Source organism: Balaenoptera physalus, assembly GCF_965194825.1.
Source record: "Balaenoptera physalus genome assembly, chromosome: 7".
Taxonomy (NCBI): Eukaryota; Metazoa; Chordata; class Mammalia; order Artiodactyla; family Balaenopteridae; genus Balaenoptera; species Balaenoptera physalus.
Window position 1 is genome coordinate 53,563,578 of NC_138886.1, and position 15,306 is coordinate 53,578,883.

At 39.4% G+C, this 15,306-nt stretch overlaps 2 protein-coding genes across 10 annotated transcripts in view; both read right to left on the minus strand.

The window, feature by feature from the left end:
* PUM3 (pumilio RNA binding family member 3) overlaps positions 1-15,306 on the minus strand; it is a 74,811-nt gene that overhangs the window by 27,980 nt on the left and 31,525 nt on the right. For 3 of the 9 annotated variants that reach the window (XM_082470980.1, XM_082470982.1, XM_082470985.1), the window contains 6 exons: positions 6,834-6,925; positions 5,679-5,897; positions 2,945-3,080; positions 2,276-2,351; positions 1,632-1,739; positions 122-215 (listed from right to left, as the gene is read on the minus strand). In XM_082470980.1, coding sequence (XP_082327106.1) covers positions 122-215; positions 1,632-1,739; positions 2,276-2,351; positions 2,945-3,080; positions 5,679-5,897; positions 6,834-6,915 — 715 coding nt within the window. In that variant the 5' untranslated portion in view covers positions 6,916-6,925. Of the gene's footprint in view, positions 1-121; positions 216-1,631; positions 1,740-2,275; positions 2,352-2,944; positions 3,081-5,678; positions 5,898-6,833; positions 6,926-12,018; positions 12,139-15,306 lie in introns of those variants that run through there. The other 6 variants (XM_082470984.1, XM_082470981.1, XM_082470983.1 and 3 more) reach the window with 6 other exon arrangements.
* LOC309664904 (histone-arginine methyltransferase CARM1-like) overlaps positions 12,242-15,306 on the minus strand; it is a 291,386-nt gene continuing 288,321 nt past the window's right edge. The window contains exon 13 of the mRNA XM_082471027.1: positions 12,242-13,001. Within this exon, the coding sequence (XP_082327153.1) occupies positions 12,968-13,001 (34 nt within the window). The 3' untranslated portion in view covers positions 12,242-12,967. The remainder of the gene's footprint in view (positions 13,002-15,306) is intronic.

Consider the following 15,306-nt stretch of genomic DNA (forward strand, 5'->3'; position numbering starts at 1 on the left):
AGGTCCTGCAGAGGACACACTGCTATCCCTCAACAGAATTCTTTTCCAGGACAGTGTTGGGTATTTCAAGAGAAAACAAGCGACTTTTTACAAACAATTACAAAATATATATAAGAAATACCTCGCAGTTCTTCAAAAGCCTGTTTCCTCTGCTCTTCGTTGCCATACTGAATGTAACACTGGATCACACGAGTTGAATCATGTGCAAACGCAATCTGTAGGAAAACAGTTGGGGCCTTTAGACAAATTCTCCCTGAAAATATATGTTTCTATCATATTATTTATGTTGTATTGCTGCCTCTTTTACAATTCCTTGTGAGGAAAAAAAAGTAGGGTCTTCATGGCTAATCAAACCTAGGTTACTTGGGAGTAGAAATTCTTGTTTAATTGTTCAGAATGGCATTCTTTGGTTTTGCTGGCTACCATACGGCATTGAGACAGGAATGCATTTAAGTATTCTGCAAGATTCTATCACTATAATTCAAACCAAACCTGTCTAATGATTATACACACTACATTTTTCATTTCTCTGATAGTTACTTTCCCTAAAAGAGGAATTTTCCAATGCAAAAATTCTATTATTCTATGATTTTTTTTAAAATATAAATGATCTAAGAATGTTTGGCTTTGGCAATCAAAGTATTGCTACATAAATAATTATACCTAATTATTATAATAATCTAGATACACACTGGCAATTACATTATGAGCTAATCACTCCATTTCTCACATTTTCATTATAATCCCTGAACATACATCCAGTTATATTCCTAGAATTTCAAATCTGATTCTCCAACCCAACCCCCCTCACAACTATTGGATGGATTAGATCCTCACTGAAGGACTTGCTGATCAATTTTCTAAAGCAATGACTGCAGATAATCAGTCATGCACTATTATTTTTTATATGCTACAGTCTACTTTAATAGTGCTTATTACTCGTTGCTGAGTCTGTCTTTAAATTTTTAAATTCTAACAAGTCAGAAGGTGAAGGTATACCTTCATCAAAGTCATGGATTTCCGAAGAATTTCCTTAAGGGAGATTTGCATAGACATTTTTGATAAAACTTTAAAAATAATTTTTTTAAAAAAATAAGGCTGTTTTGTGCATATGTTGATTACCTACTATGTAACCAGTATGTATATGTGCTTTAAGTGTATTTTTCTCATTTAAACTCAAAGCAACCTTAAAAGTGGGTTGTTGTTATTAGCACTTTATAGATTAAAGTAAGTTTATGAGAAGTTAAGGAACTTGCTATCCTTGTGACCCTGGAGATGAAACTTAACTTCTCTGAGCCCAGATGTATCAAACGTTTAATAGGGATGATGACTAAGTTAAAGGATACAAAGTATGCACTGGTTAGCATAATTCCTAGCACACAGTAAATAATCAATAAATAGGCTGTTATTGTCTAAAGGCACACATATTTTAAATAGCAGAGTGAGTATTTGAATACCAGACTAACTCCCAAGTCCATGGGCATGCAGTAATAACCTAAGGGTAATTGGGAAAGGATCTTGAGTGTAAATTATTTATAAATTGAGTATAACAGACTACTGCTAGAGATGCGGAGGAGTTCCAACCTAAAAAGACCTTGCTGGCTTTAAGAAAGCAGCATCTGGGAACTCACTATTTTAAGACAGTCCTTCAAACTGCAATACAGCATCTGGTTAGACCCACGTACGTGGTTCGGCAAAGGCTGCCCCTCAAGGCTCTCCAAAGATACCGAGTCTGTTGGCTTACAAGTGAATATCACTAAGTATTTATCCAAATACACAAGAATCAATAGAAGTTTACTATAAAACAGGATTAAACAGCAACAACGAAAATCAATTCAGAAGTCCCAAATCTATTATTTTTTAAAGATCTTTGCATGATGCTTGTAAAAGCAGGAAGAAAGTAATCATGTGTTTGCATCACACATACAAAATAGCCAGCAATTTAGAACATGCAAAAGTAAAGAGTTTACAGCAAGACATTCTAACGAACACTGTTGAACTAATAAATTCCTGGAGATAACTTTAAGAGAACACTGACTTATTTTAAGTAAATTATTTTAAAATGAACAGTCAAAAACTTGATAGCCTTTTCATAATTTCCTGGCGGTAAGGTCTCTCACTATTAAATTTTTTAATCAGTATTATAAAAGGTATTTGAAATTTGAGGCCAAATACATTAAAAACAGAAACAATTTCACCTGCCACAATGGTCAACTACCCTTTACTGCGAGTCAATTTCAATTGTTAAAATTGCAACTGAGTATGCCCTACTTACAGTTTTAATTTTCCCTTGAATCAACTTCTGCAAATCACTCATCAACTTCACTCTTTTTTCTTTGTCACAATCTTTTCTATAAAAGAGGCAGGAAACATAGTCTAAGTAAAGACATTATTTTAAGCACACAAAAATAAAAACCATACCAGTGTATGTTCACCCAGTTCAGTATGATTTTCTCTTCGAAGAGAACAAACTGGACATTAAAATTACTATTCCAGAGCAGCCAGAGAAAAGTAATTTTCTCAAAGGCAGAAACTCATCTCACAAGGTATAATTTTATGCATCAATCTAAATCTTAACAGCCAGAACTTCGAAAGTAAAGAAAATAATAAAACATGTCCAAGACACCAAGTACTCAAGTATTTCAAAACCTAGCCGAAAAGAATTGTCCTTCATTTTCTCAGAAATTTCTCAGGAAGGACGTCAAATCCATTTAAACTCTCATTCATTTTCATAAGCAGATCTGACACCATCCTAATGATTCCACACGTTTCTGCGATGGGCAGACATCCGAACACTGATGCCTCTACTGGAGTGTTATGAGTACTCCCTAAATAACCCAAGCGCTATGCCATTTATCTGAGGACATTTCACTATTTACTAGGTACACTGTTACTCCTCCATCATCTCAAAGGGCCTAAAAAAGATGCCATTAAGTAGCATTACCTTCTTAAGATCTCCCAGATGTGCTTCGCCCGAACAACAACGTCGTAGTTGGTTTTATCACTGAGTTGCCTGCTCTGCTTCAGTTCTTTTTTCTTTTTTTTGAACTCATCCCATTTGGGTTTCTTGGCTGCTGTGTCTAGTCATTACAGAAATTATTTTCAATTACATTTAACATTCTCAGTGCCATACACAAGTACAAATTTGGTACCTATGGCAATCACTAATCAAGATCAATACTCATTGAGGAAACTAGAAAGGGAAAAACATCATTCCCTACCAACTTATACTTTATTTCATTTTCTGAGCAGTTTACACATTTCAAATTTGGTTGACACCAACTGTTCATTTATTCAACAGCTATTTATTGAATCTTAACAGGATACCTATTAAGAAAAAAAAAAGGAAACTAAACAGATTATAAAAGCAATTTAAAAAGTTTAAGCATCTTTCTCAATTGTAAAATAAAATTTTACTCTAGAACATTAAGATCATTGGACTTTAGGTATAATCAGTTCTCAATGAAAACAAAAATTAGTCCAAATTAACACAGGAAAAACAATATTCAAAAATTCACTCTTCTGAGTGCTGTTATGTATTAAGTAATTTAATTCTTACAACAACCCTATGAGGTGGGTACTATTATTATCCCCTTCATGTCAGGGAAACAAAGGCACCAAGCAGGTAAGTTCCTTGTCCAAGGTCACGTTAACTCCTAAGTGGCAGAGTCAGGATTCAAACCCAGATATGGCTCTAAAACTTTATTCTCTGATGTCTCTTACTCATGACAATGCACAATCAAAATCCCTCAGTTCTCTACAATTAGGGTCATGCTATAAAAGTCGAGTATCTTTCTATTGGTTATTTTTGGTCTTCACAATCTAACTTATTAATTGAATGAAAAACCCAAAGAGGCCAAACAAAAAAAAAAACTTAATAAAATGGGTATTATTTACATGAGTACCCTGCAAAGAACCCTTAGGAGAATAAGTTATTTCTAGATATCTCCCCTTCTCTGATTGGAAATACACTCAAAAAACAAAATTCTCCTATAATCTCAAAACCTAGGGATTAACATTTTATTCCCTTCTTGTCTTTTCCCCTACACGTTTTATATTAATTTCCGTATTGTCCTTACTTAAACATTATTATGTTGTAAGCATTCTTCCATGAAACTAAATATTCCTCAAGAATATACTTTTTAATGGCAGTCAAGATACTACAGTGTATTTAGTTACTCCTCTTTCTGCTCACTTGCTTATTCCCAGCCTTATTCCTACAGGCAACAGAAGGCACATTTACCATTAATATTAGGGCATCATGTACTATGCAGCAGAGAATAACAACCAATCCAGAGTTCATTTAGTTCTACAAATATTTGGGCACCCTTGACATATACCATGCTGGGTTGCAGCAGATACCACCAATTTTGGGGATGTCTAGTCTCCAATCCCCCTCAGTTGCTGGTATAAAACTGAGAAAATAAAATCAAAGTTCCACTTTGAGATGCTGGGAACTTATCTCCTATAGCAAAAGGAACCAGAGCTCCACTATAATAAGATGAGGATGTGTGTGCATTTAAAACGCAGGTGTCAAGAACTCCAGTGTGGAAAGGAAGATTTAGGACCTAATAGAGAAACTAGGAAAGAGTAGGTAGGAAAGAGAAGCTGGAAGAGAAGGGGGAAAGAGAAAAGATGGAAGCTAGAGCATGAAAGAATTCTCCAGGCCTAATGAGAAATAATGAAAATTTCCCTCCTTTCCTCTCTCCCTACGCCCCTGTCTTGGAGCAGCCCTAGGCAGAGCAGAGAACAGGGACCAGGTCTAAAGAACTGGAGTAAAAAGGCCCCATGGCAGGGTCTCAGTTGGCAGCAGAGGAGCAGTGTCAGGCTATGCCACGCTGGAGAAAAAGAGTATGAAAGACACCAGAGAAATTCTCCTGATGCTGCAGAGAAGGCATATGCGTGTCAGCACGCGTAACCTGGAAGCTGCTCGTCTGAGACCAGTGCAGGACAGACGATGCACAGCAAGGGCAGGCTGTACAACAGACAGCAAAGCTCTGGGTGAGAGACAACCGCTTAAACATCATGATGAAGAGATTAGTAGTTTGTTTCAACAAAGAGGAGCCTTGCCAACACTTCTAATCAGTTAGCAACCTATCCTGTTCAACCAATTCAAGTCAAATCTGTCACATGTATACTATACCTTCTCTGGAAGTGTTTACCGGGTCTGAGCCATCTGATGGGTTGATGATATTAGAGTGGCCTGGGCTCTGTGAGGGCAGGGTCTGTATGTTTCTTGTTCACCAGGGCATCCTTAGCCAAGGCGGATGTTTAGCTGGGACACACTGGTTATTTAAATATTAAATTTAAGTATTAACTATTTGTTTGTTGAATGAATGAGTTCATTAATTTTAGCCTACAGAAAGGAATGTTTTATTGAGATTCCAGTGCATAAAGCCATTACAATTTAGCCTAATTCCACAGCTAGGGGAATTCAGCAAGGGCCTAGGAAGTAAGGAATTCTAGGTACCAGAGGACAATTTTGACCAGAGAAGATGCTTTCTGTTTTTTATTTAATCCCATCTACCCTCCCACCCCCACCCCAAGTGTTGCCTGTCAAGGAACAAGAACAGAAGGTCTCTACCAGACTTCTAGAGTTCCTGTGCACAGTGGTTCAGGCAATAGCTCAGGCAGGGCAAGGTTTCTGCAAAAACTCTGCTAAAGGAATCAGTGCTTACCATCATTTTTACTGTCTGGCTGGAATTTTCTCTTCCTGTTGAATTTATCTGCCTGCTGGAATTTGTTCTTTGGTATTTTATCCCCTTGCTGCTTATTCTTGAACTGTTTCACACCTTTTTTCCCAGGTTTTGTGGCAGTTTTCTCAAGGTTCTTAGATGTGATTTTAGGTCCACCTTCCTTAACAAATTTTTTTGGGAATGTCTTTGAAGAACCAGAATCTAGTGACAATAATAAATAATTGTTAGTTCAATGATCCTGGGCCTAGATCTTTTATCCACTGGATTGTATTTGTTACAGAAAATTACACACTTTTTAGTGAAACATACGTTGTTTTAGTCTCAAAAACAGAGCACAGTAGGACTTAAAAAATCAAAACAAAATTTAAAAACTTACTCTGATTATAAAATTATAATACAGGTTCATTATAGAAAACCTACGAAGTAGAGAAATACATAATAAAAACTACCCATAATTCGAGAGATAACCACTACTGCCAGTTAGGTGTACTTCTGTTTTAAGCACATATCACAAGATGAGATATTATTTATATGTCTGTGTGTGTGTGTGTGTGTGTGTGTGTGTGTGTGTGTGTATTTAGAGGGTCAATAACATAATAGGAATCTAAGAATAAAATGAACATTTAAAATTTAGAAAGTATACCATATATAAACAAATTTAAAATGTTTATTTTTCAGAATTTCTAGTTGCAAGAAAAAAAAAAGATTGCTTAGGAAACTAGTCATTGACACAATTCCTGACTTTTCTATTTTGCAATACTGACACCTGATGGAACAATAAAGACATCACAATGAGAAATCCTGAAGACCTGGCTCACCAGTAGACGTATTAATCAGCCACAATTTATCAAACGCTAAAATAAAATGTTGTTGTGAACGAGTGAGGGAACAGCATCACTAGCCGACATGTCTTTCAAAAGTACAGCATCCACCAATTATCCTGGCAATTTCTCAAAGGTCTAAGTTTCACAGGGAACATGCAAACTCATATATAGTAACACCCATTTTTTCCTACTACTTTAATCCTAACTCTAACCCATGAATAGATTGGAATCTGCTACATGCCCCCTCATTGCACCAACCGCTCCCTCCAAGGGCCAAAACAACCACATGGGAAGCATGTTTTGAGTATCTTACCACTGTTTTTATGAAATCTGTTTTTTTCTTGTGATGGCTTTGTACCTTTTCCTGCGATTTTTTTTTTCCCTTTGACTTCCATTATAGCAACTCTGGAAAACAAAAACAAAATCCAAAAAAGGATCACTGAATTGCTCTCATCCAATAAAAGTCATTAGTGGTCACTGCCACATTTACTCCTTCAAGTCACAGATGCAGGACAAATTAGCTGCGTCCAGCACAGGCACCCATGAGTCCAGGAACTACACAATCATGACTTCTAAGATTGTAAAAGTGACAATAAATACGATACCAATACAAAAACTAAGAACACACACACACCTTGGCTAGTGTGTGATGTTTTGGAGGCAACGTTTCAGCAATAGTAATGGCTAAAAATAAATCATTATTTACACTAAGCATGATAAAACTGTCAGTGTTTGCATTACTTACAACCTGGGAAGACTTTGTGATGAGAAATTGACAATATTACCACTTGATTTTTTGGTCTCTAGCCTAAAAAGTCAGGAACAAACATTGCACTTATCACATATTCAAATTTAATGAAAGAAGATTATCTAAAAGTTCCTTATGTAACCCAAGGTAGCTAGAACAAAAACTAACTTCAAACGTTTAATCTGTTATTCTTTTAGAGGCAACCAAGTAATTTTCAAAGACCTCCGAAATAAGATTGTTGAAATATTTAATATTTCATTTTAAAGAAATCTGCCTAACAGGCTGCTTCTGGATAGAGACCCCACCGCGCACAGGGCAAACAACAGATAACCCCTCAGCTGCCCAAGGCTCCTGAAAGCAGCCGAATGTATCAAGAGTAAAAGTTATTATGTTTTATTTGTCTATTTCTGTACCTTCCAAAGTTGCATATTCAACTCATTTCAAAATTTCTAAAGTTGACCCTCGCGAGTAGATGCTAGGGATCCCTAGACAATTCCAGATATTTCTAGACAAGAATTTTCCATTGAAGAACAACAAATTTCTCAAGATATTAATAGATATAAGAGAAACAAGGGGTTCTGGGGTGAAATGTATTTGGGAAACTCTTAAATGAAAATAATGAAGGAGGCGTCTTTAAGGAAAGGCAGATTCTTTTAATTTGCTAATTTAAGCCATTAATCACCAAGCACAAGCTGAAGTATGCAGGATTTCCTAACCGTAGTTGAACCACTTTTTCCTGGAATATCTCAAGGGACCAGTAGGGTCCCAAAGAGCACTCTGGAAAATGAATGGCCTCTAAATTACTCCGTTTCCTTAGATCATTAATGACTGTAGGGTCACTGTCACTTGGCTATAGCCTTCATAACCACATCTGCATCCCTTAGCTCTTCTGTGCATGAACTTTTTATTTTGATATAAGTTTAGTTTTAAAGAAGAGTTGGGAAAGACACAGAGAAAGGTCCAGTATACCCCTCAGCCTCCCCTAATGCATTTACCCAAACTAAGAAATAACATTAATATGATGCTATTAAATTTGGATTTCGCCAGTTTTTCCACTGACGTCGTTTTTCAATTCCAGGATACCTTGCATTTAATCATCAAATCTTCTTAGTTTCTACCAATCTGTGACAGCTTCTCCATCTCTACTTGTTTCTCATGACCAAGACACTTTTGGAGAGTACTGGTCAGGCACTGTGTAGAATTCCCACATTTGGGGTCTGTCTGACATCTTCCTATGATTCTACTGGCCTTACGGATTTGAGGGAAGAATACCATAGAGATGAAGTGCCCTTTTCATCCCATCACATTAGGAGGAGCATGATATTGACATGACTAGCGATATTAACCTTTATCACTTGGTTAACATAGTGTCTGCAAGGTGTCTCTGCTGTAAAGTTACTGTAGTGTTTGCAAGGTGTCTCTGGTGTAAAGTTACTATGTCTCCCTTTCCATACTCTGTTAGAAGCAAGTCACTAAAATTCAGCCCAAACTTAGGGGGAGGAGAATTAAGCTCCACTTTCTAGAGCGGGGAGTATTAAAGAATTTGAATCAATGCATTAAAATCCCCAGAGCAATTAATAAATATTTTGGATATGTTTTGAGATCATGCAAATATCCTGCACCCCCCACTGATTTTAGCACTCTCCAGTGGATCTTGCCTGCAGCAATTTCCGTGGTGTTTACATGATGATTTTCTATTTCCCTTACTTTTACCTTCATTATTTTGTATTCTTCTGTAGGGAACATTTGTTCCTTCTCCTCATTCATTTAATCATTTATTTACATCAGTATGGCCTCATAGTATTTTATTATTTGTGATATGGACTAATAGTATCTTTATTTTGTTGCTAAAATTGTTCCAGCTTTGAAATCTCTAAGGTTGCTTCTGTGTCCTTTTCATATGGTCCATCCTTTTTTTTTTTTTTCCTTAGCATGTCCTTAATTCCTGGCACTTGTTCCAAGTTTGCCTTTTATTTTCCTTGCACAAGCCCTAAAATCAGCCATTTCTCCAAGGAACCCTAGAGAAACCCTCTTATTGAGATCTGAGTGCTAGGTGTGCTTGTCACTGGGGTGTCACTGCTTCTAGGTCTTTTCACCAGACAGGGCTAGGTAATATATGTATGTATATTAGCCTATGTGTATACACAAACCTGTATCTCTGTACCTATTAAGTAAGTTCATACTAATGTCTCCAACTCTAATCACGTGCCACAGGGTTATAGTTGGTAAAAACAAATGTACCAACTATAATGTGGTGTTTATTTACAGTTCTTTTTGTCTTTTCCCTCACAGTATCCACTCAAAACACTGCTTTCCAAAGTTACTTAGGTCAGCTCTTTTCCCTCCACTCCTTCAGTGACGTCTTTTTATACATTTGTACTAGTTAGATGCATTTTGTTTCAGTCTGCATTCCATCTCCTGACATGTCAGTTGACTTTCTTTTCATCTGCCTATAGTCAAGTTCATTCTTTTTGGTGTACAGTGCTGATTTTGACAAACCCACAGTCATGTATCCTCCACCACAGCACCTTACAGAACTGTCCCACACTCCTAAAAGTCCCCTGCGGAACCCCTTTGCAATCATCCTCTCCTGGCTCTCTTGGCAATGCTTGATCTTTTTTCTACCCTTTAGTTTTGTGCCTTTTCAAAAATGTCCTATAAATGGAATTCGACAATATACAGCCTTTGGGGTCTTGCTTCTCTCACTTAGCAAAATGCATTTGCTTGGGGACCCTGTACCATCACATCCAACCATCACACTCCAGTGTCTTGGAATTGTCTCCTCTTTTTCCCTTCCCTTTACTACCCCATTCAGACTCCATCTCTTGCTCATTGTTTTCCGCCGTTAGACCCAGTCTGCTATGATCCACCACCTGCTGCCCGATTAATCGTCCACTATCACATCCATTTCATGTCATTTCCCTGCTCTAACACCTTCAAAAGCTTCCCACTGCTTATAGGAAAAATTTCAAACTCAGTCTGGCATTCACGGCCATTCAAAACTTAGTCCTAACTTACCCACATCACAATACCACGCTGAAGCCAACCTTACTCCCTCACTACTCTTTTTCAGGAGCCAAACTTTAAAGCCATTCTCTATCAATATAAGTCCTACCCATCCTTCACATCCAGCCTAAATGACAATTTCTTATCATTCCTCCTCCAGATGCCTTCTTTCTTTCTCAAATGATTCTCCTTATTCCTATGGCACATTTTGATGACCTTCTTATAACAACGCTTTGGACTTGAAATGTATTGAATACCTACACACTATGTGCTAGAGAGCTAATGGGTTTTAAAAAAATATATACAAAAAAAAAAATCCAAGTGTGGTGTGATAGAGACAGGCAAGCAGAAAATTAAAACATGGCATAATTAAGCATTATAACTGAAGTATATAAAAAGTGTTCAGAGAGCCACAGAGCTGAGAGAGCCCAATTCTGCCTCGTGAAGGAAAAGAGGAGAGATTTCCCAGACATAGAGGGACACGTGACTGATCATGACTGATCTTTACTCCTCTCAGCAGGCTCAGCATTGCACTTTGAAAGTAATGACCATTCAGTACCCAACTTCTAAATGCTGGCATTCCTCAAGGCTTCCCCTCTCTCTTCTCCCTAGGTGATCTCGTGCAATCCCATGGCTTTCTATGCTGGACTCCCAAATTATCTCTCCATTAGGAACATCTCCTTGGGTTCCAGGCTTGGGTATCTAACTGCCTACCTGAAACTTCCATTTAGGTGTCTAACAAACACCTTACACTTAATAGAACCAAAATAAAATTCTTTAGCTATATGACCACTGCAAACCACCCCCAAACAATAACTTCCTCATCTAATTTCCCCACCCTATTCCTCCCCATTTCAGCAATGGCACAGCATCCACTCCACTGCTCAAGGAAGAAACCTAAGATTTACCTGTGAGAGTTTACTCTTCCTGGTCTGCTACATTCAATTTTTCAATAATTCTCCTTGAATCTTTAAAAACACCTCTAACCCTTCAAATTCAATCTCCAGTACCACCACCCTAATTCAAACCATCATCAATAATTCAATGATAAAATCAATAATAATCCAAATTATTATCCATTTTCCAAAAAGAACCAGGGCCTATTGTGTTTCTCCCTTGCTTATAAGCCTTCACTGTGTTCTAATAATGGGAATATTTTTCCACTGTAGAGAAAATCGAGACTCCCACCATGGCCTTCAAAGCCCTACAGAACCTTCTCTCACCCTACCCCTTTATCTTATATGGCTGAACTTCTAGCTCACTAACATCGGTCCCCCTTCCACCTCAGGGACTTAGCCCAAGTCACGGCCTCTGCTGAAAGTAGTTTTCCCTGGGCTTTCAGATTTCAGGGTTGCCTCTCGCCACGCTCTAGGTCTCGGCTTCAGGATCACATCAGACTCCCCTATCTTGTATCTCAGCACCCAGGTCATTTCCTTCCCAGCGCTTACAACCTGCAGCTGTACATTCAGGTTGCAAAACTGGGCATCTAGCACTGACCGGGCGCAGAGCGGATGTCTGTCAAATACACGACAAAAAGGCTGAAAGCGTGGTAGGGAGAGGAGTTGTAAACCGCCCTTGTCGCCAGGCTCCCGTCAACCCCCAAACTCCCAGAACAGAAAAGGGCACAGAAAGCCGCCCAGCGGGTGACATGTGTGAACACCTCTACCCGAGAGACCCTCCGCCTGCAGCGCCGAGCAGTCCGCAAAGCCCTCCGAGGAGCAGGCGCGGAGGACGCAGCACTCACCGCACACGTGCGACCCCGGCCAGGCGCGCGTCCCAGTTCCGCCGCCACGGCTTCCGCTTCCTCGCTTTGCCCCGCCCCCTAGTCGCCTTTTCCCTTCTTCCTCGGCCGAGTTCGGTTAAGGGGTGGGGATTAGCCGGAAAGACGGAAATTCGGCATTTCTATTGGCCCACTTGGGTTCTCACTTCGTCCAGAGGCGCGAGGGCTGCGTCACAGGCGAGTTTTGGCCCTTGGAAGGATCCGTGGGGCGAGGACGTGATAGCGGCTCCTGAAAGTGACGTCATTAACCCTGTCGCTTCCCGGCCGGGGGAGCCGGCGGCATCTCACGAGGCCTGACCAGTTGTGGAAGCGGAGGCTTGGTTGGCTCGGCTAATTTGTAGCTGGAACTGAGGCTAAACTAGTTAACGCTTTGAGAGTGCGTTCATTTGCATCCTCCCTGGCAGTCCAGCGGGGGACGTTAAAGGGAAATCTCGGGAGTCGGCTAGAATTGCGATCTCGATTTTTTCCCGCTTCTTAGCTGTATGCCTTTGGGCAAATGACTGAATTTCTCTGAGCCTTGGTTATCTGATTAATAAAATAGAGACGGCTGAGTCATACAGGGAAAGCGCCTAGCACATTGAATGATCAGGACAAGCGCTCAATAAACGTTTGCCGTTTTAAACGTCTGCGCGTTCCTCCAGACTGCAGTTACCCAACTTAACATTTCAGGAAATGAGACTAGTTAGGATGTTATCCCCTTTTTACAGATGAAGAAACACCACAAACCTGGTCTGGTCAAACAACAGAATTTATTCTCTAACAGTTCTGGAGGTTGGAAGTCGGAAATCATGCTGGGAGCGAGGTTGTGCACTCTCTGAAGGCTCTAGGGGAGCACTCTTTGCCCATTTCAGCTTCTGGTGGTTCCAGGCGTTACTTGGCTTGGGCTGCATGACTTCAACCTCTGCCTCTGTCTTCACACGGCTTTCTCTTCTATGTCTTCCCCTCTTCTACGTTTTATAAAGACACTTGTCATTGGATTTAGGGCCCATCAGGGTAATCAAGGATGATCTCATTTGGAGGTCCTTACTTAATCACATCTGCAAAGATCCTTTTCCCGAATAAGGTCACTTTCATAGCTTCTGCAGGTTGGTACACTGACATATCTTTTGGAGGGCCACTCGGAAAGTTGAGGAATGGGACTTGATCCCAGGGGTGTCAAGCATCAGATTTTACTGTCTTCTAAATCACATGGCTTCCCGCCTCTTAAGGCATTAGCCTTGAAACTGATGATTCACTAGACTACGCTTCTTGAGAGCGGGGGCCATCATTACTTCCCAGACACCTATTCCCACTCTTCAGCACACAGACCGTTGACAAGTACTTATTGTCTGCCTTACGTATTATGTTTGGATAAGCTCATTTAAGTCTCATAAGAACAGTTAAGTACGTCTTTCCCCCTCATGTTATGGACAAAGGGGAAACATTCAGTATTTCTGATCCAGTGAGTCTGACTCCAAACTCAATGTGACTGATTCTGGACTGCTTTCTCTAATTCATTAGTTCTCCAGTGAAAGCTCAAAAGGAGAGAATACAGAACAGGAATGGCAGGAGGTCCATCAGCAGCACGTATTAGGCAAATAGTATGGTATGTGCTAATAATAATAATAACAACAACAAAATCTTAACATATACACCCTACCTGGAAGAGATTCATTTGTATTTTCAGCACCCCATATCCTCTAAGACACATCCATGTAGCTGTCTTAAACATATACATCAAACTCTAGTATCCTTCTGCCTTCTCACCAGGGAGAAAAAAAGTTGTCACATACCTAAGTCCTAGATTATTATTTATGGTGTTATTTATCAAATCTGTGCTGTCAAAAAGTTAACAAGAAAGATTGACTTGAGTGTTTTGTTTGGAGTGAGTAGGAAGTATCTTGCGGTTTCGCAGACCACCACCACCACCAACAAAAGTTTTCTATAATTTTACAGTTGACCAAGTTAAGGCCGTTAATTCTTCAAATATTTAATGCTCTAAATGTTGAACGTTCTATGTATTCCTAGAAGCATAAAATGCTCTTCCTAAATGACATGGCATGCAATTTAATCAGGACAACCAGACCTGTACACATGCAAGAGGTTTATAGCAACAGAATTACGAGCATTGGCATTGGAATCAAAAGAACTTGGCTTAAAATCCAAGGAATATGTGACCGTGGACAAGATAACTAATCTGTATGGGCCTCAGTTTCTGCATATGTAAAATGGGAATAACAGCACTTATCTTTTGGGGTTGCTGTGTGACCCAAAAGCCGATAAAGTTATCAGCTAATAGTAAATGTTTGGTGATTTGTATCTTGGGGTGGAGGGGGAGAGAGCGAGCGCACGCCAAGGTGTATCCATTAGAAATTATTTTGGTTGCAAGTCATGGAAAGTTCAGCTAATAGTGGCTTAATCGATAATTTTCTTCCCCCAACAAAAATTCTGAAGGCGATTGGTTGCTGTAGTTCAGTGGCTCAACAGTGTCATCACAGACCCAAGCTGCTTTCATTCTTTCCTTTTTCGTTTGTACCTTTGGACCACCTTCACCCATTTCCCCTACGCTTGATCCCCCCGCCTCTGACAACCACCAATCTGTTCTCTGTTTTTATGAATTCCGGTTTTTTGAGATTCCACATATAAGTGAGATCACACAGTATTTGTTTTTCTCTGTCTTATTTCACTATTGTTTTCTGACTGCAAGACGTACTTCTCAGTTTCCAGATTTATATCAGAGTTCAGGGCTAGGAGAATGGAGAAAAGAAGAAATCCACTTTTTTCCCCCCAGTAGGGCGCTATCCTTTTATCTCAGAGGGAAAAGACCTGGCAGGGTTCCCCTTCTATTTAAGCACCTAGAACTCAGTCACATGGCCACCCCCAGGATTGGAAGACCATCAGACATAATGTTAACCAGGCATTTGGAGTTCATTCTTTTTCCAGCACTCTAGTAAAATTAAAGGTAACTTGGCAAATATGCTTTCATCCAACAGTAGAGGTTTGTTATTTAAACTGGTTTAAAACTTAAAATAACTGTAGTAAGCTTAAACATAAAATAATTGTAGTATCCAAGGTAGTGGATCTCAATCTTGGCCACACATCACCTGTGGATTAAAAAACAGCAACAACAACCACAGTAATTCTGATTTAATTAGTCTGAAGTGGGACCTGGGCATTGAGAATTTGGAAAGTTCCCCCAGAACATGCTAAGGTGCAGCTAAAATTAACTGAGGATTAAACCCTGTTTAATCCTTTTGCAGTCACTAGAATTAG